General features: G+C 40.4%; 1 protein-coding gene across 1 annotated transcript in view; it reads left to right on the top strand.

Moving 5' to 3' along the window:
- OTC (ornithine transcarbamylase) overlaps window positions 1-25,074 on the top strand; it is a 31,642-nt gene that overhangs the window by 4,102 nt on the left and 2,466 nt on the right. Inside the window, exons 2-9 of the mRNA XM_057380339.1 lie at window positions 2,062-2,200; window positions 2,788-2,869; window positions 10,546-10,633; window positions 15,962-16,115; window positions 22,982-23,104; window positions 23,806-23,859; window positions 23,971-24,120; window positions 24,623-24,760. Coding sequence (XP_057236322.1) covers window positions 2,062-2,200; window positions 2,788-2,869; window positions 10,546-10,633; window positions 15,962-16,115; window positions 22,982-23,104; window positions 23,806-23,859; window positions 23,971-24,120; window positions 24,623-24,760 — 928 coding nt within the window. The remainder of the gene's footprint in view (window positions 1-2,061; window positions 2,201-2,787; window positions 2,870-10,545; window positions 10,634-15,961; window positions 16,116-22,981; window positions 23,105-23,805; window positions 23,860-23,970; window positions 24,121-24,622; window positions 24,761-25,074) is intronic.

Raw genomic sequence — 25,074 nt, 5'->3', positions numbered from 1 at the left:
CCCTGCCTGAGGGCACCGCCGGACGAGCAGCGCCCGCTGCCAGCGCCAGCCCGGGCCCCGCAGGTGGCGGCTGCACCGGAGCCCGCCCGGCGTCCTGAGGGAGCCGCACGGGCGGCCTTTGCCTGCACGGCTCCATCCAGGCTGAGCAGGACTGCCGCACAAACCATCCTGCCATCGCAATGCAACTTTGCTTTGGGAAACCGTAGGAGTAAGGAAAAAAACCACAAAAATCCCCACCAAAAAAAAATTTAACCCCCCCCCCAAAAAAAACCCCAAAAAATATTTATAAGAATAAGGATAGGAATAAGAATAAGAAGATGATGAAGATACAGTGGTAGTTAATAGTAAATAAGAAACAGAATAACTAAAAATAATATGTTGAATAAGAAGAATAAGATAAAGAAGAGGAAGAAGTCATAGTGGTAGTAGTAAACGAAGAAAGAAGAAGGAGAAGAAGATAATGAAGGGGAAGAAATTAAGAATAAGAGTTAGAATAAGAAGTTGAATAACAATTATAAGAATGACAAGAATAAGAATAAGAAKAAGAAGAAATAATWTTAGTAATTAATAAGAAGATRGAGAACAAGAAAAACAAGAAGAAAAATACGAGACTAAATGAAGAAAAAGAAATTATAGTAGTAGTAGCAGTAAAGAACAAGAAGATTAAGATGAAGAAGATAAAATAGTAGTAGTAAATAACAATATCCAATGAAAAGACTCATCGACRCATGCTCTAGAATCACAGAATGAAGGGAAAGACCTTGAAGATCATTTAGGTCCAGCTGATTATCTTTTTCTTGTTCACTCACTCTCTCTCTCTCTCTCTGAGGTCTCTTTCCTACTTCTTTCTATCTCTCTATCTCTCCTTTCTTGTTAAATAAAATCCATCCTTAATCAAATCCATATGCTGTCATTGTGTGCTCTCATTTACTCCTTCATTCGGGCACAGGCATCTCTCCCTCATGGGATCGTAACACCTGGRTATGGAGCCACTGCCCAGGAGTCCCTGGCTTCGACCCTCTGTTCAATTGCTTGTKCTTTGAAYAGCCCACCCTCCAAAGGCAGGGCTATAAGTGGGACCATGTCCAAAACCTCACAGGGCTCTGGGCACATCAGGAGCTACAAGTGCCCAAGTCCGAGGACTTAATTAGATCAGTTAAAAGTGTTGCCTTTAAATAAAAAGACATGTTTAGTTCCTTCTCATCTAAACCTTAGCAATGGACTAAGTGTGGAGTGTGTAGTGCTAAAGGGGGCTGTAAGCATTGGGCCAGAGAATGATCTGAAGTGCCACGCTGCCTTGTTAAGCTTTAGCCTGTGGAACATGGGCTTGGACATGACTTTCATTAAGATGCTTCATCTAAGAGGCATCTAGAAGAAATTTGATCGTGTAACTTCTGTGTATGATTATCAGCATCCAATTTCATGTGATTCTGAAGTCCTAAATCTGGCTGCAGGCCAGATATACACTGCATACCACATGTCCAGAATGTCTCTTTTGTGGTACAGTAAGGCTCTTTTTTGGTTTGTTTTTTTGTTTTTTTGTTTTTTTTTTACTCTTTTCCCCCAGTGTAATGAAGGGATTTCATAGACATTTATAGAAATGCCACCTTTCGTAACAGTGGGGTGGGAACATGGCAAGTGCACAATGCACAATGGAGGGAGAAACASCATCAAGATCCATTTCTGTTATTCTGTATCCTGAAAGAGCAGCTTTGAGGTCTACACATAAGTCATTTTACCAGGTTCTGAATGGCTTCCTTTGACAGGCAGCATGCAGTTGCCATATGCATCTCAGGAGACAAAAGAAAACAAACCTAATTAACATGTTATCTTACAATTTGAAACATTGTTACAGTGGCCATCGATATAGTGCATTGTGACRTGCTGTGCCTCTCTGACAGGAGTTATTTAAACTAATTAATACAGTCTATCAGGATGATACTGCTGGGTCATGTAAGGGGAGTGGCAGAGATTTCAGKTGCTTGCTCATCAGCTTTTGTATGGATATGATTTAGCAGCAAATGACACAAAAAATGTGTATTTTTCACTCTTTTGACACAGGTATGGGACATCAGCTCAAATGAATGTTCATCTGAAAGGTCGAGACCTCCTTACTCTGCAGAACTACACAGCAGATGAACTGAAGTATTTGYTGTGGATGGCCTCAGATTTGAAACAAAGGATAAAGCACAAAGGAGAGGTAAAATGATTTAACTTAGGTCATTTAGGTCCCTCAGATGTTGAAATAAATACTGTTCTGAAGAGTATTGAGAATAAGCCATTCAGCTGTCTTGTCATAAGCAAAATCTCCTGAGCTCTTAAATATCATAGAACATGTGCTACAAATCAAAGAGCCTTCCTATAAAGTGTCAAGATGTTCTTTAAATACTTCAGAAGACTTTGTGAATGGAAAGGTTAAAAAGGTTTGTGCATCTAACTCCCTGTTATCACCTAACCCCATCCATCCACACATGGTGTAAATGCAGCACCAAGTGTAGAAAATGGAAGACACATCCCTGCATGGGATTAAATTAGTATCTGAGTTCTCCTTAATGCTGGCTCAAATTAAGTGCCAAAATACAGTTGCTTTTGCCCCTAGTATTGCTTCTCTGCCTTTAGCCTTTCCACTGCTAATAAATTTACTGAAGGGCAGGACGACAAAGCTACAGTTTAAAAAACCACTGTGCAAYTTTTCTAATGGTGAATTAAAATGTTCAAGAAGTATTTCATACTTTAAAGTATATAATGGCTATGAAATTGAAGTTTCCTTCAATTTTCATGTTTCAGTATTTGCCTCTGATGCAAGGAAAATCTTTGGCCATGATTTTTGAGAAGAGAAGCACAAGAACAAGATTGTCTGCAGAAACAGGTAGGTCTGAGCAATGGCACACTAAGACTTTATATGAAACTGTATGCATTGAGTGTACTGAAATACACTGCATTATTATGTATTTAGCAATTTCTCCTCATGAGTAATCTAAAATGTGAAAGCAAAAATAAAAAAAGAATGGTGGCTATTTTTGTTTCACCTTGCATATTAATTTCACAAGCACATGGCTTTGGTCACTGAAATTTTGTCAAATTCTTCCAAAACATGATAGATCAGAAATGAAGTAACAGGCAGAAGTAGGCATTTCGGGTGTAAGCTCCTAGCTGTACTGGCAAGAGGCACATTTCCTAACATCTATTTCAGCAAGCATCACAAATTTAATTTTGTGCAAGCTCTAATAAATATTTTTCCAATGTATTATGCATTACCATTGTTACATTTCAAAGTACGTGTTTAGGCTGGGAATCACAGYAATGCCTTGGTATAAATTCAGGGAAAAAAATAACATGATTACCTACAGGGGAAGATAACTTGATGGAGACTCAAGGGTATTAGCCTAATAAGATCAGGYAATGGAACATTTTTCTTTTAGGTTACAGTCCTGCAAACACTGAAACATGTACATGTGGTGTCTTTATTTGCATGATTGTTCTGAATTCAATGGCACTGCTGAAATAAATTATTCATCAATCATTCATTCATAGCAAGGAATAACTATGTACTGGTGGTGCACAAAGGAAGAAGCTTGCCCTTCTCTCATTTAAGTTGACCCAGCATYGCTCACTTCTCCCTAGTGATGGGACAGAAAACCTGTTGAGTATTCACATTTCTTTACAAGCTGTAAGGGAGAAGGAAAAATTAATGGAAGGAAGAAGCAGATATGTTAACTYAAATAATTTCTGAATTTTTCTTTGTAATGTCTGGCACAGCCGTTTCCATGCTGATCCTGCTCTTTAAGCAGACTTGTTGTTGCTTTCTGTTTTCTCCAGATAATCAGGACTTAAAAATGTGCATTCCCTCTCTGTGAATACCCCACCCATCTTTTAAATCCTGAGTTTTCAGTTCAGTTTCTTGTTGCCTGCCATCCTGGTATAYRGCCAGGTAATGAATTCTCTGGTATATGGCCAGGTAATGAATTCTCTGGATCTGTTTATCCTTCATTCTTCTGTATTCTGGGTGGAACATTGCTTAGTCCTCGGCTTTTGAAGGCTTATGGAAGGCGGAAGCTCTGGAAAGTTCAAATGAATTAACTTAAGGATGGGAGTTAATGCACATAAATTCATCCAAGGGAATGAGGGAATTAAGCTCCAGTGAAATAAAACAAATTTATTTCTGAGTGAGAGCTTCCACAAGGGAATTTAATGCAGTTTAGCTTCTGTGCATTAGCTTCACACCTTCAGTTAATTGGTCTTAGGTCTGTTAARCCTAAGACTTTGCTTCAAAGGCAGACTCAAGCTTCTTCTGTCCACAAAAACTCTCTACATTTCAGCTGCTTTTTTAACACAAATTACTCCCTCCTTGGAATTTCTAACTCAAAACAAATGAGGRCCCACGTGTGTGGGCTAAATGAGATAATTTAATACCAAGTTTCAAATGTCCAGTGAAAGTGGACAATTGCAATGGGTTGAAGAGTTTATTTATAAAGTTCCTAAGTCACCTCGAGTAGCACTTCCCAAGAGTTGTCCCTTCWATAACTTGAGAGAGGTCACTTGTAGGACAAGGTCCTGGTGATGAGATTAATCTAAACAARCCTTGTAACTCTCAAGAACAGCTAAATGAAAATCAGTGGATTTCATTGCAGAGTAGAGACTGGGAAGGCACGGATTACAAAATCTTCTCTGTACAATGTCTAGGAGTTTTTTGGGACATTAACACCRTGGAAATCTTTTCAGAATTCCTACTGCCACTGTGCCCATAAAGAACACCATTACTGAGAAAACAAATGAATAGAATCACAGAATACTTGAGGTTGGAAGTGATTGCTTAAAATCATCTGTTCCAACCTGTTGCTCAAGCAGGAGCAGTTGTCCAGAATGATGACCTGAAGGCTTTTGAATATCTCCAAGGACAAAGAATCCATGATCTTCTGGGGCAACCTATGCCATTGCTCAATCAGCCTTTCAGTAAATGGAGTTCCCTGGGYTTCAGAGGGATCTTCCCATGTTTCAGTTTGTGCCTATTGCACCACTGAAAAACACCTGGCTCTGTCTTCTTTGCATCCTTCCTTCAGGTGCTCATACACATTAGCAACATTCCCCCTGGGCCTTCTGTAYTCTAGGCTGGGCAGTGCCAGCCCTCTCAGCTTTTCTTCTCCTGTGAAATATGCTCCAGCCCCTCAGTCCTCTTTGTGACCCTTTGCTAATATGGGCATACCAACTGTATCCAATATGTCCATGTTTCTCATACTGAGGATACCAAATCTGGACAGTCCAATTTTGTCCTCACCAGTGGTGAATAAAGAGGAAGGATCCCCTCCCTCCACCTCCTGGCAGTAAACTGTGTGCTGCAGTCCAGGACATCACTCAGCACCCTTGCCGGACAGGAACACACACTGCTGGATCCTGTTCAATTTGCTGTCCACCAGGATCCCTAAATCCTTTTTTGCCAAGCTGCTTCTCAGCTGGGAGGCGCCATTAAGTTCTGGTGCGTGGGGCTGTTCCTCCTCAGGTGCAGGGGCTTTGCATCTTTCCTTGCTGAATTTCGTAGGGTTCCTGTCAGACYATTTTTCCAGCCTGTTTGGGTCCCTCTGAATGGCACAATGACTGCATGGTGTACCAGCAACTTCTCCCAGATTTTTGTCATCAGCAAATGTAACTGAAACCACATTATTTCATTGAGGTCATTAACACAGATGTTAAACAGGACTGGACCCAGTACTGACCCCTGGGCTACCACTGGTCCCTGSCSTCCAACTGGACTTTGTGCTGCTGATCACCACCCTCAGACCTKGCCATTTGGACCGTTCTGAGCTCACCATCTGCTCATCCAGCCCAGACATCCACAGCTTGGCTGTGAGGATCTCATGGGASACACTCTCAAGGGACACAATGAAGTCCAGGCAGACAATACCCACTGCCCTCTCCTCATCTACCAGGCCAGTCATAAAGTCATAGCGGTTTATCAAGCTGCTTAAGCGTGACTTCCTCTTGGTGAAGCCAAGTTGACTGCTCCTGATGATTTTCTTGACCTAAATCTCCCTCAAAATTGTGTCCAGGATTAGCTGCTCCATCACTTTCCCACGGATTGAGGCGAGGCTGCCTAGCCAGTATTCTCTGGGTCCTCCTTCTTGCCCTTCTTTAACTTAGGGATGACATTTGTGCATTTCTCCCAGTTGTCAAGATCAATTGAAGATTATCAAAACRTTAATTTCTWATGCRTTKTAATAGATCAGTTGACATTTGAKGTTTTCCAACGTCCTGTTTCTCTGRACTCTTGTTCTAATGACATTGCMACTGTAGTGAATAATGTGCAGCTCCTTGGGATATAAATCATTGCCTCTTTAATCTTGTCCTTATGTGTATTTCTGAAACCCATATAATTTTACCATTTCCAAGATAAGTAGTGATGTTGTAAGTTTAATGTAGAACTAGAAGTAACTTCCATAGAGTAGTGGCAAAGTAAATCCAGTTCTGTAGAGCAGCCTAGTAGATTTATTTCTATCACTGGCTATTATATTGGAAAATGTGACATCTCTGCTATTACACTGGAAAATGTCACCTCTTCAGTCAGAGTCCCATACCCATTCCRCATAAAATCTTGTGTTCTTTTTGAAAACAGAAGTGTTGCACATGGTCATAGATTACTTGCAAAATAAACATCCTCAGGCATGGCACAAAGGTGAATGCCCTGGTTTTGTTATAGCTTTGGTGTCAAATATTCTGATTGTCACTGTTGCTCTTAAAATACACAGCTGCAGTTATGTTTTAGTGAATAAGTCATAAATAAATCCAACCATTTCACARATGCTGAATRCAGACAATATTTCACAGGATAGAAYTGGAGAGGAAGCARTGCAGGCAGAAAAGCTCAGTCTACCTTCTCTTGTTGTTCACTGGAATAAGCAAGATCTTAACAGCCTTACGGGGGTTCATTGCCAATGGCTTTAGTGGAATTACTCCCAACTCACTSTTATACAGTGGGGTGAGAGGAACATGTGTTCATGCCTGAAGACTGCTACACAGAGTCACAGAAATAATTTGCAGCATTGCATATGAACTAATGTAACAGGGCTGGTATGACATGGCGGGAATACTGGGTCTGTTTTCTGTTGGAATTGCTAAGTATTATTTCATTTGGCCACATTACAGAGGGGCCAAGTGCGCTCTTAGTTTACTCTTTGCTTAAATGGGTAGCTTAAAAAAACTTTTAAAAACTGCTTATCAGTTTTTAGCTTCTGCTTTAGGAATGTTCAGTAATTACTGCCTAGGAGAGTTTTTTGTTATCAGTCTAAATGGAAAAATACTTCATATTTTTTATGTCCTGGCAGGCAATGAGGAAATTAATAAATGCAAATCCACATGTCTTGAAATTTTRAAAAAGATCCTTTGAGTTTGAGAAGATGATTTTGTGGGTCTCCTAGAGACAGCCCCACAACTGTGTAACCAACATGTGAACTACGGGATTTGTTTTGGCCCTCCTGCCCCATGCATCAGGGACAGTCTGGGACAGAGATTTCATCCACAAGTGCTCATGTCCTGTCTGAAAGAGTCTGCCTAGGTGGGGTCAATARTGTGACACAGCATGAGGAATGAAACTGTGTATTTTGAGAACTAACAGTAGTGAGAAGTGTGGACATGAGCTAACAATCTATTCTGGATTTGCAGTATGAACATTTAGTAGTTTGTTGAAGATACCACAATTCATATAAATGTATAGCATATGGCTTTGGATGTGACCAGGTTGTGACACCAAAGAGGATTAAATCTCCCAGTTTAATGCAGCACTCCAGTGTTCATTTGCTGAACTGGTGCCTGCATAATTTCAAAAGTCATCATTTTTTTGTCTTTCTACTTGTAGTCTGGATGAAAGAATCTGAAGCAAAGATTTTGTCTCTGCAACTGTATACAAAGCTAGAGCATAGAGCTCCTGTATTTCCGGACAGAAAGTTTTGGATGGAAATATGTTCCCAGGCCCTGCACAGATGGCCAGTTCATGAGCAGAAAGCCCAGCACATCAGGTCTCTGCTGTGTACACAGACTCTGGGTGGCAGCTCTGACTGGGCTGCCTGACGTCTGGCAATTCTAAATAAATGTCTAGATTCCCTTTTTTTTTTTTTTTTTTTTTTAACCTGGCTTTCATTTATAGAAAACAGAAAATGTCCATGGGAGCTTGCCTGAAGTGGGAATCATCTATCAAAGTGTATGCATTTAGAATCCTAAAATGCAGAGCTGTTGTATTGTGTGGAACTCGTGGGAATAAATCACTCACATAATTGTATATGACTGCAAAAAAAATCCACAAGAAGTGGAAGAAAAAGTTACTGCCAAAGACTTTTCATCCTTGAGGTCTTGACTTAAAAAACTTGCACAGAATAAACAGGCTATAATGTGTAGTTTGCATACACTTTCCTGTAAATACAGTATTTGTGCCTGAGCTGCAGGGGGAGGTGAAAACAGCAAACAAATGTATGAATAGKTCTTTCTAACAGCAAAAAAGTAATAATAAAATAAATGATGCTTCATTCTTAAAGGTTTGCTGTGTTTGACTTACAATATTGTTGAGATTTGGAGCAATCCTTAATGAAAGCAAGAAATTAAAAAGGGCCCATTCAATATAGTGAGTGTACACCGGATAGAGGGAGCAAAAATTTGCCCTTTAGGTGGGACCTAGAGCATCGTTACTTTTAATCTGACATTTAAGGAAATTGAGGCAGTCCAAAGACAATGATTTGCCAGTGCTATTTTTAGCTATTATATTTTAAACTCTAGAGACTGACTGAACTGATGGGAAGTGGAAGACCTCACCTTAACCCTACTGCTGGAASTTAATAAGGGTTGCTCTGTGTAAAGAGCCCAGTTGTGGGGCCCAGGCCTGCTGCCTGTACCTGTTGGTTTTATCTCTGAAAGGTTTCAGTGTTCAGTCCTSATTTAATCCTTCTTTGAAGAGTAGCTGTGAGATGAAGTTTTTAATCTATAGCTGGCCTGTACTACAGTGTTGAATCTGTCAGCAGTGCCATCTAATGGATACAAGAAGTCTGAGCAGGTTTGGACCTTCTAGTTTTTTCTTCAGTTTCTCCTCTTTTTTTTCCTCTTGGTTTTTTTTTTCTTTTTTTTTCTTTTCTTTTAACAGAGCGAAATTCATCAGCATCTCCAGACCTGGTAAACAAACTGTGTCTACTTTTYTGTGCTGTATGCAGCCTTTCTCTTCCTGGCCATGTAAATAAAGATGGGCTTCTTTCTAGATTTTTGTCCCAATAAAAGACTCACACCCTCAGTGTTGTCTCAACAAGGCTGGTTTGTCCACACTAAGATTCTCTGGAAATTTTCTCCATCATAAATACTAGTGACAGGGCAGGATCATCCTGTAGAAAATTTCTGGGCTAGAAGGGAGTTGTTCTTATGTGGAAAATCTTCACCAGCACACAGAAAATGCTACCTACAGCCCAGTTCAAATCCTACASTTTGCACATCCCCAGCTGAGGGACCCTGTGTCCTGTGCTAGGCATATGCCAAGCCATCTCTGACACTTCCTAAAACAGCCCCATCAGGCCCTGTCCTCCCAATATGGGGTCATGATGGACTTTACACGCAGTAAAAAGAAGCTTTAGACTTGAACCAGGCAAAGGCACAGAGACTCAAATGCTGATGAAAAGAAGTGGTTTTTCTCCCTGTGTCAGCTGATTACTTGTGATAACTTTCTAGTGGTGGTGCAACTAAAGGCAGAGATAGATAACCTGAGAGTTACCCTTAACATGTAATTTGTCTTCATCCAAAACATTACCGAGACACCTCCAAAGTTCTCAGAAGTGTTTTATATTCTTAAATGATGCYCAAGTCTTTCCATGGTTTCCTGTTCAGGAACGGATTTTATTCTTTAGACCTAATCCATCCAGTTCCTTSGGCCACCTTGAAAATTCCTAAGTATTACAAGGTAGAGGGATGCTGGCAGGACTTAAGATCTTTCCTTTTCTATTTTCTCTCTGAGACCTCTCCTTTTCTCTGTAGGTCTCATTTATAAGGCACTTGGTCATTTGTTACCAAAACAAAGTTTGTTACAGTGTATGAGGAGTATTAGTTTGTTACAGTGTATGAGGAGTATTAGGGTTTTCTGCCTGAGTGATTTCACATGAAAGATAGTATAGATACTTTAAAGGATGTGGAATTACACCTGGTGACTCAGATGGTACTTCTGGGATGCAAAGTCTCTTGAAGAAGAAATGCAGCATGATGAATGGATTACCTGGCTCCTAACAGGGAGCCACAGTGAGGCTTGTGGCAATGTGTAGCCTTGGAGCTTGAATGACTCTTCCTGTGATCACAGCTCAGAACTCATGGCTGAGGGTTTCAGTAAGGCATCACATTTGAGTGGGTTTATTCCAAAGYATTTGTATTCTGTGCATCAAATGCTAAAATAATTAGCATTAAATKCTAAAATAATTAGTCCTGCTGAGTTCTACTTTTATTGTTGTATTTTATATCAAGAAGATTTTGAATCTTAGCTATAAATATGAGGCGCTGGTGTTTAATTTATCTGTTTTTAATTTATGCTCGCTGTAGGCTTTGCTCTCCTTGGAGGACATCCTTCCTTCCTTACAACACAAGATATACATCTGGGCACTAATGAGAGTCTCACAGATACAGCAAGGTTGGTAAAATGTCACTTGACTGATCACAATATTTGGTAATTGATTGGGCTGACATCTGCCTTGCAGAATTTTGGAAACTAATATTTTCTTTCTGGAAAATGTCGAAAGGTARTCCAAATTTCTAAAATATTTACAGATAAGCTCACAGAATCTGTAGCTCAGTAAATCATTATTCCATCCACTCAAGGTGTCCAAAACTTCCCAAACTGAGAATTATTTYGGCATATAGAGCATTAATTAGGGTTACGTTTACAAAAGGAAACATTTTATGAACCTCAGTAGTGGTGTAACTCCACTGATGATAACACATATATTCAATCAAGACTTGATTCTGCTGCTCTGGGGGTAAAATCAAAAAGCAAAGACACTATTTATGTTAGTTAGGCCAGCTGCAGGTGGGCCTTAGCCTGCTGTAGTAGCCTTCCTGCAGTGACAGGGTGGCACTGAGGGCCTTTCTGATACCCCCTAGCAGCACGAAACTGGACCAACACTTTGCACCCAGTTTCAGATTTCCTGTGCCCTCCTCCACAGCTGTACCCACTGTCAGGACTGCTGAAGAGGCTGGGCTATGGCTCCCTTCTCTGACTGGCATCCCTGGAAGATCTCAGTCTTGCTCAGTCCCACATGCATGCAGGGATGGGTAGAAGCCTATCTTTATTGCTGTCACAGGAAGGTACTGAGCTCTCAGGGTTTTACTCCAGTGGACTCCCTCTGATGTTGCAGAAAGCAGGCAGAGCATGAGGTCATGTTTGCAGGTGCTACTGCTGTTTTCTGTAGCATTCCATAAATTAAAGCTCCATCTAGCCTTAGCATTATCCTGCTTTCCAGGCAGCCCTTTTGCAGCCTGAGGTCGATTCAGTCAGGCCCAGCTGTTGGAAGGTCAGCAGTGTGTGCGTGGTCCTTTTTGTTCTGGTGAAAGATACTCAGTGTCAAGCTCATCAGGCTCAATTCAAAATATGCAATCAGGCAGCTGAGTTCCATTGCCTCTGCTGAATACCACATTTCTTAGTCAGTGGGAGAGATTGTTAGAGRACCATGTTGCTGCTCTCTGTGATGAAATCCAAGGAAAATTTAAGAAAATAGATCAAACATGTGAACATTTTAAATTTTCCTTTCTTGTTTTTAACTACTGAAGTGGAAAACATATGGATGTTGATGGTGGAAAGTAAAAATTTCAGCTCCTTGAGGCTTGAAAGTACTTAACTCTCACTAGATACATAACTCTGCCAGTATCAAAGTGAGCTGCAACAATAGAATTGTAGAATGTTTTGATTTGGAAGAGACTTTGAGTATTATCTCATTCCAACCCCCCTTGGGGTTCCTTGATTCCTTGGTTGCCAGGTCATGGACAGGCATATGTTTCACTAGACCAAGTTTCTCAGAGCCCCATCCAGCCTGGCCTGGAACACTTCCAGGGATGGGGCATCCACAGCTTCTCTGGGCAACCTGTGCCAGTGCATCACCACCTTCACAGGAAAGAATTTCCTCCTAATAGCCAATCTAAACCTACTCCTACTCTCTGTCAGTTTGAAACCATTTCCCCCTGTCCTGTCACTCGAGGCTCCTGTAAATTGTCCCTCTCCATCTTTCCTGTAGGCTCCCTTCAGGTGCTGAAAGGCTGCAATTGGATCAGCCCAGAGCCTTCTCTTTTCCAGGCTGAATAATGCCAGTTCTCTCAGSYTTTCTSGTAGGAGAAGTGCTCCATTCCTCTYACCATCTCACAGCCCCAATCTGCYCTATTGCAAAGCTGGCTRTGAGCCCCWGCAGCCAAACCTTCAGCAAGGGGAAGGATGCAATCAGGGCCCTTCCACAGCGCTTCCCTGCCAGAACCTCCCCAAGCATCATCCCAGCAGCCATGCAGGACAYTCACCCAGAGGCTCTCTGCCATTCAAGTGCCAACCCTACAGCAAATCCAGGTGTGTTCTGACACACAAACAAAGCTTTGTACAGGACAGTTTTCATTTCTTCTTCTTCCCAAATGGGACACTAAAGGGACATTGAATCTTTTGTTTACAGTCTCCTCAATGGCCTTTGCACAAGCAAAAAGGCAGACAATATACTACAAGAAACAAGGCAATAAATAGAAGCAAGCAAATCTTCCAGCTGTTCTGAAGGCATTCCCATTCTGTGGATAAAGTTCCAACAATACCCACTTCCCAAGCATGCCTTCAGCCCCCTTTCCTCTGTCACTGCTTGCTCTTCCAGGACAAATCCCTATTTATGACCAACCTGGGGRTTTTGCTCCTCTGCTGAGTCACAGCTCTCACCTGCCACTGTGGGCAGAGTGTTTTCCTAAGTCCTTGCAGAGTCCCACCTGCTCTAATCCATTCCTGCTTGCAATCAGCAGAAGTATTACTGACTACATAATCAAGGCTGAGCAGTTTCCCCAAAAGAACAACCGGAGTGTTAATTCCTTGGTCCTTCTTGTGAATGAAAGATGACATCCCAATCTCATTCAGTTAATGTGGGRATAAAAAAAAGGAATGCCTGTAGTAGACCCAGAGGGTATTTAAAATATTTACAGCCATGTGTCTAGGGCTCTGAAGGCCTTGGAAGTACTTGAGATTGAGACTTAAAGTGAAAGGGGCACAGATCTATAAACGTCACYGTTTTTATTAGAACTGCTGCAGGTAAGGGTTGAAAGCTTTGCTGCTGTGAACATTTTTTTAGTGACTTATTACCTGCTCATAAATCAGCCCYTCCATGCTTCACAAGACATTTACATTCACGCTGACACAGTGGCTAAAAGTTACCGCCCATTAAGGAGCTCTAAGCCGTTCAGTGCTGTTTAACATGTCTGATATATTACCTGAAATGAAATATAAGTACTGTGTCTGTATTTCCCACTGTAGTGCAGTTCCACTGGGCATCACTAAAGCTCAGTGGCCATAAGGTTCAGTGGCAGCCCTGAGGACCTTTTACCAGTCCACTGGAATTATTAGGGCATTAATCTCTGCATTTATGGGGAACGGRTTTACTTCACTGAGAACACATCCACCATAGGTCCCTGTGAGACTATGAGTGACAGTGAAGTAGCCTTGACAGAAGTTTAAAACTTTTGAATGGATATGTACTTTCAAAACACAAGCAAAACTCCCATGCATAGCAGTATGCTATGCAAAATGTATGCAAATACCCCATTTTCAAATGCAGAGATCTGCCATACCAAAAAGGCATATTTTGTGTTTAATTTTGGATTCCTCAGAGGATACAGTTGAGAAAAAAAAAGTCAGGTTTTCTCTGCAGAAATAAAAATTACTTTGAAAAGAGATATATGCAGCATTCTAATGTACTCACTATTCCAATACAACATATTTCCAGGCTCTGGGATTATGAAGTTCCTATTCTCACAGTTTTGCAAAACAATGAAAAGAAAGACCTTGTAATGGGTGATAAAATAAGAACACTAAATATAAGACAGGYAATAATAACCTGATAAGCCTGTGCTTACAGCTCTTCACTTTCCAAAACTTCACCTTTGGTAAGACTCTTACCTGTTCAGATTTTTTTTTCCATGCAGTTCTAGCTTTATATGGTTTCCTTTAAAATTATTTGATTRCTGGAGATTTCATCATTCTCCTGTAATCAGAGACCTTCAGGTGAGGTTTATTTATTTGGTTTTTTTTTTTCCCCCAAACTTAGTTTTATCTTGATCTGACAAAGAATAAAGCCAGTTTACAGGTGATTTTCCTGCTGTAAAACATGACATCTAGAAATGCTGGCAGAAGGACTGTCTGATGTCTTGCTGGTAGGAGTCYAATAAGATTGGATGTACTTTCAACAGACAAAAGATAAAACCCCAGCAGTTTACACTAGTTGGTGATTATGACTAAATTTCCCCTGATGGCACACCCTATRAAGGAACCATCTTTTTCAATTTCTTGGTCAGCTGCTTCACATAGAAATCAGCTGTCTTGCCACCCTAAAGGAAAAAAAAGGCATAAGGAAAATGAGCGATTTCCCAGTGTGATTGTCGCTTTTCCTTGGCTGATRGGGACTGGTTTTGTCTGGTTTTGGGTGGACACTTGTGAGATGGCTAACAAAAGGGACCATGCATCACATCCCTAATGCATAGTTCAGAACAAACAGATCTCCCCCAGAGAAAGGAACTGGTGAGCTAGGAAGAAATACTGGCACCAACAGAAATTGTTCCAGTACTTTGTAATTGGTAAATGCCTTGTTCAGTTCCTCCTTTTCATTTGTAGCTGCTATTGGCAGTCTATTCTTTAGAGAGCTCTACAGGCAATCTTGTAACATTTTATAAGAGTTTTGCTTGTGTGAGGAGTGTCTGGTGTCAGTAGAAAATATTAGTTACTGACTTCATCAGGAGACCTTGCTGCTGATGGTATTAACAGTCTTATTTCCATAAGAGGAGATRCAAGAATTTGTCATGGCTAATCAGRAAGACAGATACTGCAAGGATTTTTTCCATACAYTTCTAATTCAGTCCTCCCTTGTTTTGTTTTAAATTTCTATTACAGATAATGTGAAAACACACAAAATGCTACTTCAAAGTCAAGCTTCAGGGCCTGATTAAAACACAGAAATGCAGAGAAATTAAGAGCTTCAATCCATATTTAATTTATCTAAAAATTTCAGAGTAYACTATGCTAATCCACTATGCTAATCTCTGTGTCTTTCACACTTTAGCAAATGAGGTTAATGCTAAAGTGGTACAGGGGCTCCTGCAATCTCCTTCTTTACACTGAGTTTCAAATTTGGGCATTACTTGAACACTGATACCGTGTAAGTCAATACACAGGTGTGRAGGTAGGAGAAAGCAGGAGAACAACAGCAGCCTGTTCTGTTTCTGTGTTTATTAAGATCAGTAMGCAATTGTGGTAATCTAAAACAGATCTGTATTGCTGAGCCTCACAAAGTCAGGCTACCATACAGAGTCTGTAATATTCAGTCAATTCTACATTTGTTCTTTGCYAAAAGACTGAAAAAGTCATTTACCTTATCTCGTCTGAGGTTATCAAATTCTTCAAATGTTGCAGTATCACACAATCTGTTATCTTAGTTCAGTGAGCTCAACATGTATCAATGTTCCATCTACAATGAAATGCTAAAGAGAAGAAAAACAAAATACAGCAGCAGTTTTCTTTTACTTAATACAGTAGTGKTAGGAAGTGAAACTTCTTGCTTATTAGCAGCTTGTTAAATGACTACATTTGAGCATGTTCTGCAGGCATGATAAATTATTCAGATAGCTGAAAAATGTTGATTCATTACCATTTCTCATTAATATTTATGTGTTGCATGCTGAAGAGTGCAACATGGGTATATTTATTATGTTTGACTTGAGTATTTTCTGCCATCTYTAGGGTGCTGTCCAGCATGACAAATGCAATCTTGGCTCGAGTTTATAACCATAATGATCTGGACCTGATGGCAAMAGAAGCCACAATCCCAATAATCAATGGATTATCCGATTTACATCATCCTCTCCAGATTTTAGCTGATTACYTAACACTTCAGGTAAAAATACAAACAACTTCTTTTTGCCAAGTTTTAGTAAGTATTTGGGGAAGTCAGCTTCAAAACCATTTATGCCTAGGTTTTTCAAAGTAGTAATTACATAGCGCATGTTGTTTAAAGAGATCTTAATCCAGCAATATAATTAAGGACCTTTTAATTTGAAACAATTACATAGTCCTGTCAGTTGTAATGGGACTGAAGTTAAGCACAGAATTAAGTACTTCACTGGAATTGGTCTGCAATTCAAAGAATGTACAGAGGGCTGTAYATATTAAGACAAAGATGAGAAGCTGGCTCAGGCAAAGCCAGCAAAAGTTTTTCCATTGACTTAAAGATACTCAGTAGTTTGCTCTTGATTCCTCCCTAATCTGTGGACAGCTTAAAAGGAATCACTATTTATATATTTGGAAACTGGTTGAACAAATTTGTTTTGAAAAGCCAGRTAGTGTTACCAGTACAAACGATTAATGTTCAGGCACTTTAACCAGATTAAACTTTGCTCACAACAAAGAATTGCTAAAAGAGATAGTATTTTTTATTTTTATCTGATGTAATAGTGGATCTGACAGCAGGATAACATTTTACACACRGAATACCAGATGYTTATCTCTGAACAGAAGGACTATGYGGTTTTACWATCAATTGAGGATCTGGCTTATAAAAAAAGATTATTATACTGCAGGGCTGGTTGACAACTATGATGAACTCCTCTGACCTTGTTTACTTTCTGAATGAATAAYAAACATACTGCTTGAAATGGTAGAGAAGAATAATTTCCTGATTCATTCAGCTGTGTTTCTCAGCTGTTGGAGACTTTGCCATGGGACATTCACTATGTGGGAAAGATCGAGTGAGAGTAATATTAAATTATTCATGCTTTAAACCTTAAATATGAAAAAAAAAGTGTTTTTAAAATATTACTTCAAGGTTTTCTTAATTTTTTTTACACTTAAAATGAAGAGACCAGCAAAAATTGGTGAACTTGAGATTAAAATTCTTCACAGACCTCAGGAGAAGGGAGATTTGTGAGATCACACTGAACTAATCTCAATGTTCAAATTGCATAAGACTGTAAGCTGTAATGAGAATGGCATATTTTGTTGTAAACACTGTGGGCTAATATAAATCAGGAGAATGTTCTGGTTGTGTTTTGTGGGCTGTTCTGCCTTGTAAACACCTTGTTAATTAGCATTTTATCACTTGTGAATAGCAATCTTCAGGAATAAGCTGTGACTCACAGTTCACACAACCACGGATATCTCTCCCTCTAAACCTGGTTTTATCCAAGCCACTGAYTCCAGCACCCAGATTCCGAGTGCTGTTGCACTCTACTCCAGCCAGTAAAGAGAGACCACTGAGCAACTCAATCACCTTCTAGAGATGCATCTCTTTTTCACTGGTCTTAGGGGGAAACGTTTGCAAAATATCAGGATGAGTACATGCCCTATTGATCACCCTCTGCTCCTCCTCCATTGCACCCTCGTACAGGGCAGCCATGGTAGAAGCTGCAGGTGAACATGAGCACACAGTCTGCACTGTCCYCTGGTTTGAATACCTGGGGCAGCATCAACAGCACATGGCTGTACTTGCTGTCCTTTGGGAAGAGCATCCCTGCCCGTTTTACCCGATGAAGAAACAGCTCCGTAACAGTTGGTGCTCAAACAAAAGAAGTATTTGACATGGAGAGGTGTCATGACAAAGTGATCACTTACAGAGACCATAAGGAATGCTCAGCTTTTAGGCAGACATGGACGTTTTTTGAAATTTGTAGCACTTTCACACTCAGCCCAACAAGCAGAGCACCATTTCCTTCACCTGCCTATCTCTGCCCGATTATTTCCAGCATGCTCCCTAGYCCAGAGCTTGTCAGGAGATTTTACAGGGCAGCTGGGTGGCCACCCTGCTATGCCAAGGGCAWGTTGCACTGCTGGCTGCTGACACACTTTCCATTCGTGCTTTCTTACCAAGGTGAGAGGGGCAGGCAGGGGGGAGCTCTCAGCAGCTCCCTGTGGGTGATGGCACTGCCTGAACTTTCKCTTTCTSACCTCTTCCTCTGCTCCCTTTTTTYCTCTTTGCCCTGTACAGCRAATTGCAGTAGACTGGCAGGTAATGAAACAACATTTTAATCATATAATGAGCTTTACCAGGTCACAGAAGTGAGATTAACTCTTGAAGAGATGTGACCCACGGGGCCTAGTTGCTACTTACCACAATCAAGTTTCTTATGGGGTTTTCAGCAAGATGTCATCCAAGTATTGCCTGCAAGAAGATTTATACAGGGATGTGGAATGTTACCACTGATTCTTTAATGAGTTGAAAGTCCATATATAATATTTAGACTGCTTCTGTGCAATGTACAGGCAATTTATTTGATTTATATACGTATGCAAACTAGTCTAGGGGCACAGACTGCTAGCCTTATATTTACTTGTAGCTATAGATTTTGTGCAGCTTATTTCTCTTTAAAAAAGTCTCTTCYCTATCCCCGTAAATATTTTCATGCCTGGATTTGCTCTTCCCTGCTGTCAGTTCATAACCAAAATGTACTATTTTTTTCCTTTTCTTTTTTCTCTTTCTGCATTTGCCAGTGGATCTCTACATGCACTCTGGCCCTCTTCATGCTTRGCACATTTTTGTTCTTTCATTTTCTATATCCTATTAACTTCATCATGTGCCTKCTTGAATCCTCTTCAAGCACTTTCTCCTAGGCCTGAAACTACATAATTGCTTCRTTTGTTTTGTCAAAATGTTTCCTTCCTTATAGCTTCTGATTCCCTTTTCACAGGTGYATTTTAGTGTGGTTATTTCAGTAGAGTCCATTGCATCCCCCAAACAATGCAGCTGCCTTATTTTCAGGGCTGTCAATTCTCATTCTGTATTCAGGGCAAATGCTCCTTCTGTAAATGTTCAGGGTGTTCTTTTCAGATCATACAGTGTGCTTCTATTATGCATATTGGAGTGGGATTCCTCAAGTTCAACATCCTGCTGCTCAGTGCCCTCTTCCTGAGCAGCCTGGATCCCCACATGTTTGACTGCAAGTTCTGTCCTTTGATACTGTTCTCAGGGTCAATGCCCTCTGCTATGCCAAGTTAAATTTTTTTTTCTTAGCATATATATACTACCTTGTTTCTTAAAAGTTGCACTGAACTGATTTTGCTCTTGAGTTATAACCCRCTTGAAATGGTTGTAAACACATAAAGAACCTGATTTTGAGGGTTTGGGGRTTTGGCCTTTAAAGATTGTGTGTTYGTGTGCTGGCAGTGTGCACACACCGAGCCACTTCACTCCTCTGCTTGTGCTGCAGATGTGTAACACCCACCCTGTGCCTCTCAGTGTCCTGGGAGCTGTGGCTCACAGCTTCTGCTCTGCTCAGCTTGGCTGGAGGGCAGCACCACACAATTTGTATTCCAAACACAGCCTGGGTATTGACATCGATTCAATTGATATTAATGTCACTGGCTAAATCAGCTAACTTGTAGCTGACTGCAGGATGGCCAGACTGGTAATTAGAGTGGATCCATATGCCACTAGCTTTTTATGTCACTGGTCTGGGGGGAATTTTCTTTTTCAGAAAGCAATGGTTGGCATAAGAAATACACCAGTGATTTCTTTTTAAACAGCATAACAAATAGTGTAGCCCAGCTTGAAGAGGGCTGCAATATATTCTCAACTTCTCCCAAGGCGTGACCCCAAGACCAGAAGTTATTATCATTTTCAAATTCATCACCATTGTCCTCATCTTCATTATTCTAACTATTAGAAATCTCAACTAAGATGTGGCCTGATCCTCTAAATATACAATATGCATGACAAAAACCAGTGTGGGAGTAAGAAAGATAACTGGCCCAGCATTTGTCCTAAGCCCAGTTTGAGAACCAGAAGATCCTAGGTTGCCCAGTTTCTCATTTACTGGATTGCACTGTCTCCCAAAGGGCCTAAGCTTTGATTAGTCCCTGCCATTTCATTTTAAAATTTGACAGATTATTGATTCATTATTCAAAAGCTTCTTTTAATTGAGGGCTGTTATGACAGTTGTGGTCAAACATTTCAGAATTAATCTATATTGGTGTCAGAGTTTCAATCTATAATGGTGTCAGAGTTTTAGTCTCACTGGAAGCAAGTCCAGGCAGAGGCAGACACAAATGTCCCTAATTAGTTAACCCAGTCTTCTCCACACATACAGAAGGGTCAAATCACTGARCATGCTTATTTTTTCACAGGGTTGGATACACTGATACACTGCAGCCATGGATAAAAAACAGAATGAAACATTTTAAAAGCAATGTGAGGTTGAAAAAGTTGAATGTAACATTGGTATTAATTATTTAGCTGGGATTTTTCATGAGAATAACAAAGGCAAATATTATGGTACTACAGCAGCAATTACTAGTTTGCCAAAGAGGGTTCGTAAGGGAGAAGGGCACTAGAGTTTCTAAATAGGTTATTTTTTTGTGTGGCTTTAGGAGTTGTGTTCCAAATGTAGAGAGAAAGAGCAGAACACCCTTGCTGGTATAAAACCTACATCAATGTAACAGAGGCTGGAAAAATTGGGGACGGATGAAATGGGGAAATATCTTCAGAGGCTCTGGTGATCTGCTGGTATTGTATAGGCTCTCATTGAATCTAAATAAGAATGTTCCCATCATGGCAAAATACTTTTAGCAGGATTTCATCTGTTGGTTGTATAAATGGGGGAGCGGGCAGGAGGGGGAGCATGTCTCATTTACAGTAGCTTCTGTGTGGCCTCAAATCTTTCTGGTTCTGGCCAACAGAGTCACCTCATCTTTCTCAGAAGCTGAGGGTGTGTGTTTGCTTATCAGCAGTACAGTCACAGTCACACTGAGCCAGCTTTAGATGAAGAGCTTTGAATCACTGCAGCAGTGCACCAGTGGCTGCATAAAGCCTAGCACAGGGTATAAAACAGGCTCTAGTAGCACACACACACAGCTTGATTCTGCCTTGCTATGACTCCTTCCATCAGCAAAATGTCTTCATTAAAATCAGTTCAAATACGTCCACTCTACACAGTATCACTGCAGATGAGGCTTTGTGGTGCATTTACAGACATGTCCAGTACTTCATATCTGTAGCAGCTAGTGGCTTGGGAAAACAGAGGTAAGTATTTTGTATGCACTGTGCTTCTTTTAATGCAGAGTAGCAGCTGGCAATAAGGYGGAAGTTGTTTAACATAGCAGTATATTTGTGACTCCAGCCAATGCTTTGAGAATTAAGGCTGAGAAGTCTATTTTTAAACAGTAAGATGAAAAGAACTCTGTCCCATTTTCTTCTGGCTATGGGCTCATGTCTCAACTATCACTAAGCCCTAAATGGAAACACCTTAAATAAATGCTGCAGTTTGGCCTTCTCCTAGGAGTACCATTGCTAGGAGATGTGGAAGGACTTTGAAAGATCCTTAGAGACCTGCAGAATGGTTATACTGAAATAACTTCCATGACCACAAAGTCCTGATTTGCTCTTCTCTAAATGCCCTTGCATACAGCCTCTGCCAATGAGCCTGCTGTTAACAAACTTCAGCTGAAAAAGCGGTATTTTTGCAATACCATAGTTTTAGCCCTTAAATCTGGACAGTCTAGGACTCTAATAAGTTTAGATTTTTGCAGCACTTAATTGTTATTCAATATTTCAAGTACTACTATTTTTTGACTCAAAATTGTGGTCACTGGAAGAAATGCCAATAACTTTGTTCTGGAACAGCTTCACAATTTGTTTAGGAGAAGCTGCTGCCAGGAGAGGAGGGGTAGTCCCAGCCCTTTTCCTGTTCAGTGTTTTGGCATCTTTTCTGCAAYTGCCTGCAAGGTTGCCACTTAGTACAATGTGGGTGCTTATCCTCTCTGACAAGCATTGAATCATGTCACACAAAGTGTTGAAACACTGTCTGGCTTCCAGCTACTACAATGCAATTGTAGCATGGCCCAGATTTGAACTAAGGATAAAAGGCTCTCCAGAATGTGTTTCAAGTAATGAGGYAGAGTTTTACAGAGCAGGCTTATAGGAGTATTTGCTCATGTCTTTGCAAAATTTTTGTTATCAATTTAAGTACCTATAAACATGCATATTTAAAACAAGGCTTGTTAAGGAACCTCACATGTCCTGCACTGGAAATATGTAACTTCTGTTACTCTTGTTCCTCCTTAGGCCTTATCTGTTGGGTTTGAGGGACAGAGTGACTGCACATGGCCAGGCTGAAAGTGCCATCAGGCAAAGCTACAGTTAACTCTGTAATGCTATTTCAAGTTCGGGTAATCCACATTTAAAAAAAACAAAACCTTGCACTCTGCCTGTACAATGGAGAACAAATGCTGCAGGCCATGAGTGGCACAGCTGCTTTCAGAGTGCTGCTCTTTGCTGTCCTGTGCAGCTGTGGGGTGGGGATGCAGTCCCAGGGCATGGCACTGCCATGGCCAAAGGGAACAGCACGTAGAGGGAACTAAGCCAGAGCAAACCTCAACAGGGATATTTTCACAATTTGGGGGAAAGCTGGAAGGAATTCTATTCCAGGCATTAGGACTGTCTCTAAATCAGTAATTTCTAACATTCACTGATGTTAATGAGTCCCAATGAACAGCTGTACAACAGTGATGTTAAAATCACTTCGTGTCTGGGGCTGGATCCCTCAGCCTGAGCCTCACCACGTGGCACATGTGCCAACGTGTCCTTCTCCAGGAGAAAGCTGCAGCACTTGGGCCTTCTTGTATGACATGTGAGGCTTTCCCTCCGTGCCCATCCTGTAGGAGCAGTAATTCCACATGTGGGCCATGCAGGTGGCATTTGAAGGCTGTSCCATCATTCCCAGCCTGCCCAGCTCCTCTGGAATGTAATCCCAGCACTTGTGATTCCTTTGGCAGGAGTACTTTGGAGGGCTGAAGGGGCTCACCATTGCCTGGATCGGGGATGGAAACAAYGTCCTCCAGTCCTTCATGACGAGCGCTGCAAAGCTGGGAATGCACCTGCAGATTGCCACTCCCAGGGTAAGGAAAACCATGCTTGTGGAGAAAAGATGGCAAACTTCACTCAGGCTCGTCTCAAACACTCAGGCATTTGTCAAAGGCCTCAGCTGGGGGTGCCTGCATCTATTTTGAGTGCCTATTTTCAGAACCAAGGTAAAAAATCCTGACCCAGTTACTTTGAGGCAAAGCAGGAGTAATACCAAGTTCATAAAAGGTGGGAGGAATTCATGACAGCAATATAAATCAATTTCAATTCCATTTGATAAAGTGCTACAAAGTCATCCAGTGCCTTTTCCCCTATCAAAAAAAAAAGAAGCCTGGGTCCGAATGATGGAATTTCAAATGAGTGGAAGTGTTTTGTCTCTTTTGGTTTAAATTGGTGGGGAAGTGTTGCATCTCATTTTGTTTAAATTGGTGGTRCAACATTTTAATGTGTTGCATTGMTATACAACACMAAATTCTTTGAWAAATCAGTTTAGAAYKAAAAAAAAATATATATGTYRTACACACATTTAATTCTGTAACTGGCGAAATACGTTTTTCTTATGTTTTTAGAAAATTTTGCACCACTTTATCTCCAAAATACACTTTTAACATATTATCTGAAAGATATTGTTCTTCCCATGCAAATGATTCAATCAGTATTTTTCTAACCTGTGTTAATAATTAGTGAAGATCTTATATATGTTCCATGATGTGTTACCTATMATCTCTTTTGTCAGGGCTTTGAACCAGACCTCAGAATAACTAAAATAACTGAACAGAACTCCAAAGAGGTAGGTGACTAAGAAGCAGCCAAGTAGAATTGTTTGAATAGAGTTTAATTTCATTAAAAACGAAATTGAAATTCCTTGTCTTAGTGATTCTCCTTATTTTATTCACATTAGTATGGAACCAARTTACTTCTCACAACAGACCCCTTGGAAGCTGCAGACAGTGCCAATGTCTTAGTTACAGACACATGGATAAGCATGGGACRAGAAGAGGAAAAGAAAGAAAGATTAAAGGCCTTCCAAGGTTATCAGATTACAATGCAGGTAAAAATTGAGAGTTTTTTGTTTATGTTTTTGTATTTAAATTTATAAGAATTAACATCAAGAAAGCATGAGTTTGGGTTTTTTTTTTTTAAGTGAAGCCATGGAAAATCCACATGAAAACCTCCCTCCAGCTTAAAAAAAGATAACAAAGTTTGAGTTACCTCATACATGCCACATGGCTTGGCCTCTGTTAGAGCTTTCCAATGAGATCCAGCTCCAGAACACGAGCAGGAGAGGGGATTTCACTCCTCTTCAAAAGTCAGAGAAATCCAAGTATTTGACYTTTGTGATGTCAGCATTGAGCTCCTACAGACTTGCATGGAGATATTCCCATCTTATTCACAGACAAGGAATTCTTTTGAAGTCTGGGGTATTCTTCCAAATTCATCATCCAAGAAACCAGAATGGGAGCTAATATAAAAATTTTTAACCTTTTTACTAGTTAAGGATTTTATTAATATCCTCACACATGTCTTTATATTTATATGCTTTTAATCTACAGACTACAAAATCTGCTGCTTCCAATTGGACTTTTTTACACTGTTTACCCAGAAAACCTGAAGAAGTTGATGATGAAGTATTTTATTCACCACAGTCATTGGTTTTCCAGGAGGCTGAAAACAGAAAATGGACAGTTATGGTAAAAGAAAGAGAAAATATCAGTATTTGGAGATTTGGGTCAGGTCTGTTCTGTCTTACATTATAGGCTTGAATTCAGCCTGGTTCCACAATGAATAGTAAATGTTAAAACATATGTTTCAAATTCACCCCAGAGCACATCACAATTTTGATTATAGGAAACATGATATATGTAGCAGAAATACTTCTGGACACAAATGTGATCTATTTTGGTGATAATGTGCTGTTGATTGCTCTGGTTTTTATCACTAAGTGAAACCTACAGTGAAATCTACAATATGAACTTTTTTTTTTTTTTTTTTTTTTTTTTTTTTT

This window comes from Malurus melanocephalus, unplaced genomic scaffold, assembly GCF_030028575.1.
Source record: "Malurus melanocephalus ecotype Western Australia unplaced genomic scaffold, MMel_1.1 scaffold_448, whole genome shotgun sequence".
Lineage (NCBI taxonomy): Eukaryota > Metazoa > Chordata > Aves > Passeriformes > Maluridae > Malurus > Malurus melanocephalus.
The sequence above is the reverse complement of the archived record's forward strand: the minus strand, read 5'-3'. Positions and strand labels throughout refer to the sequence as shown.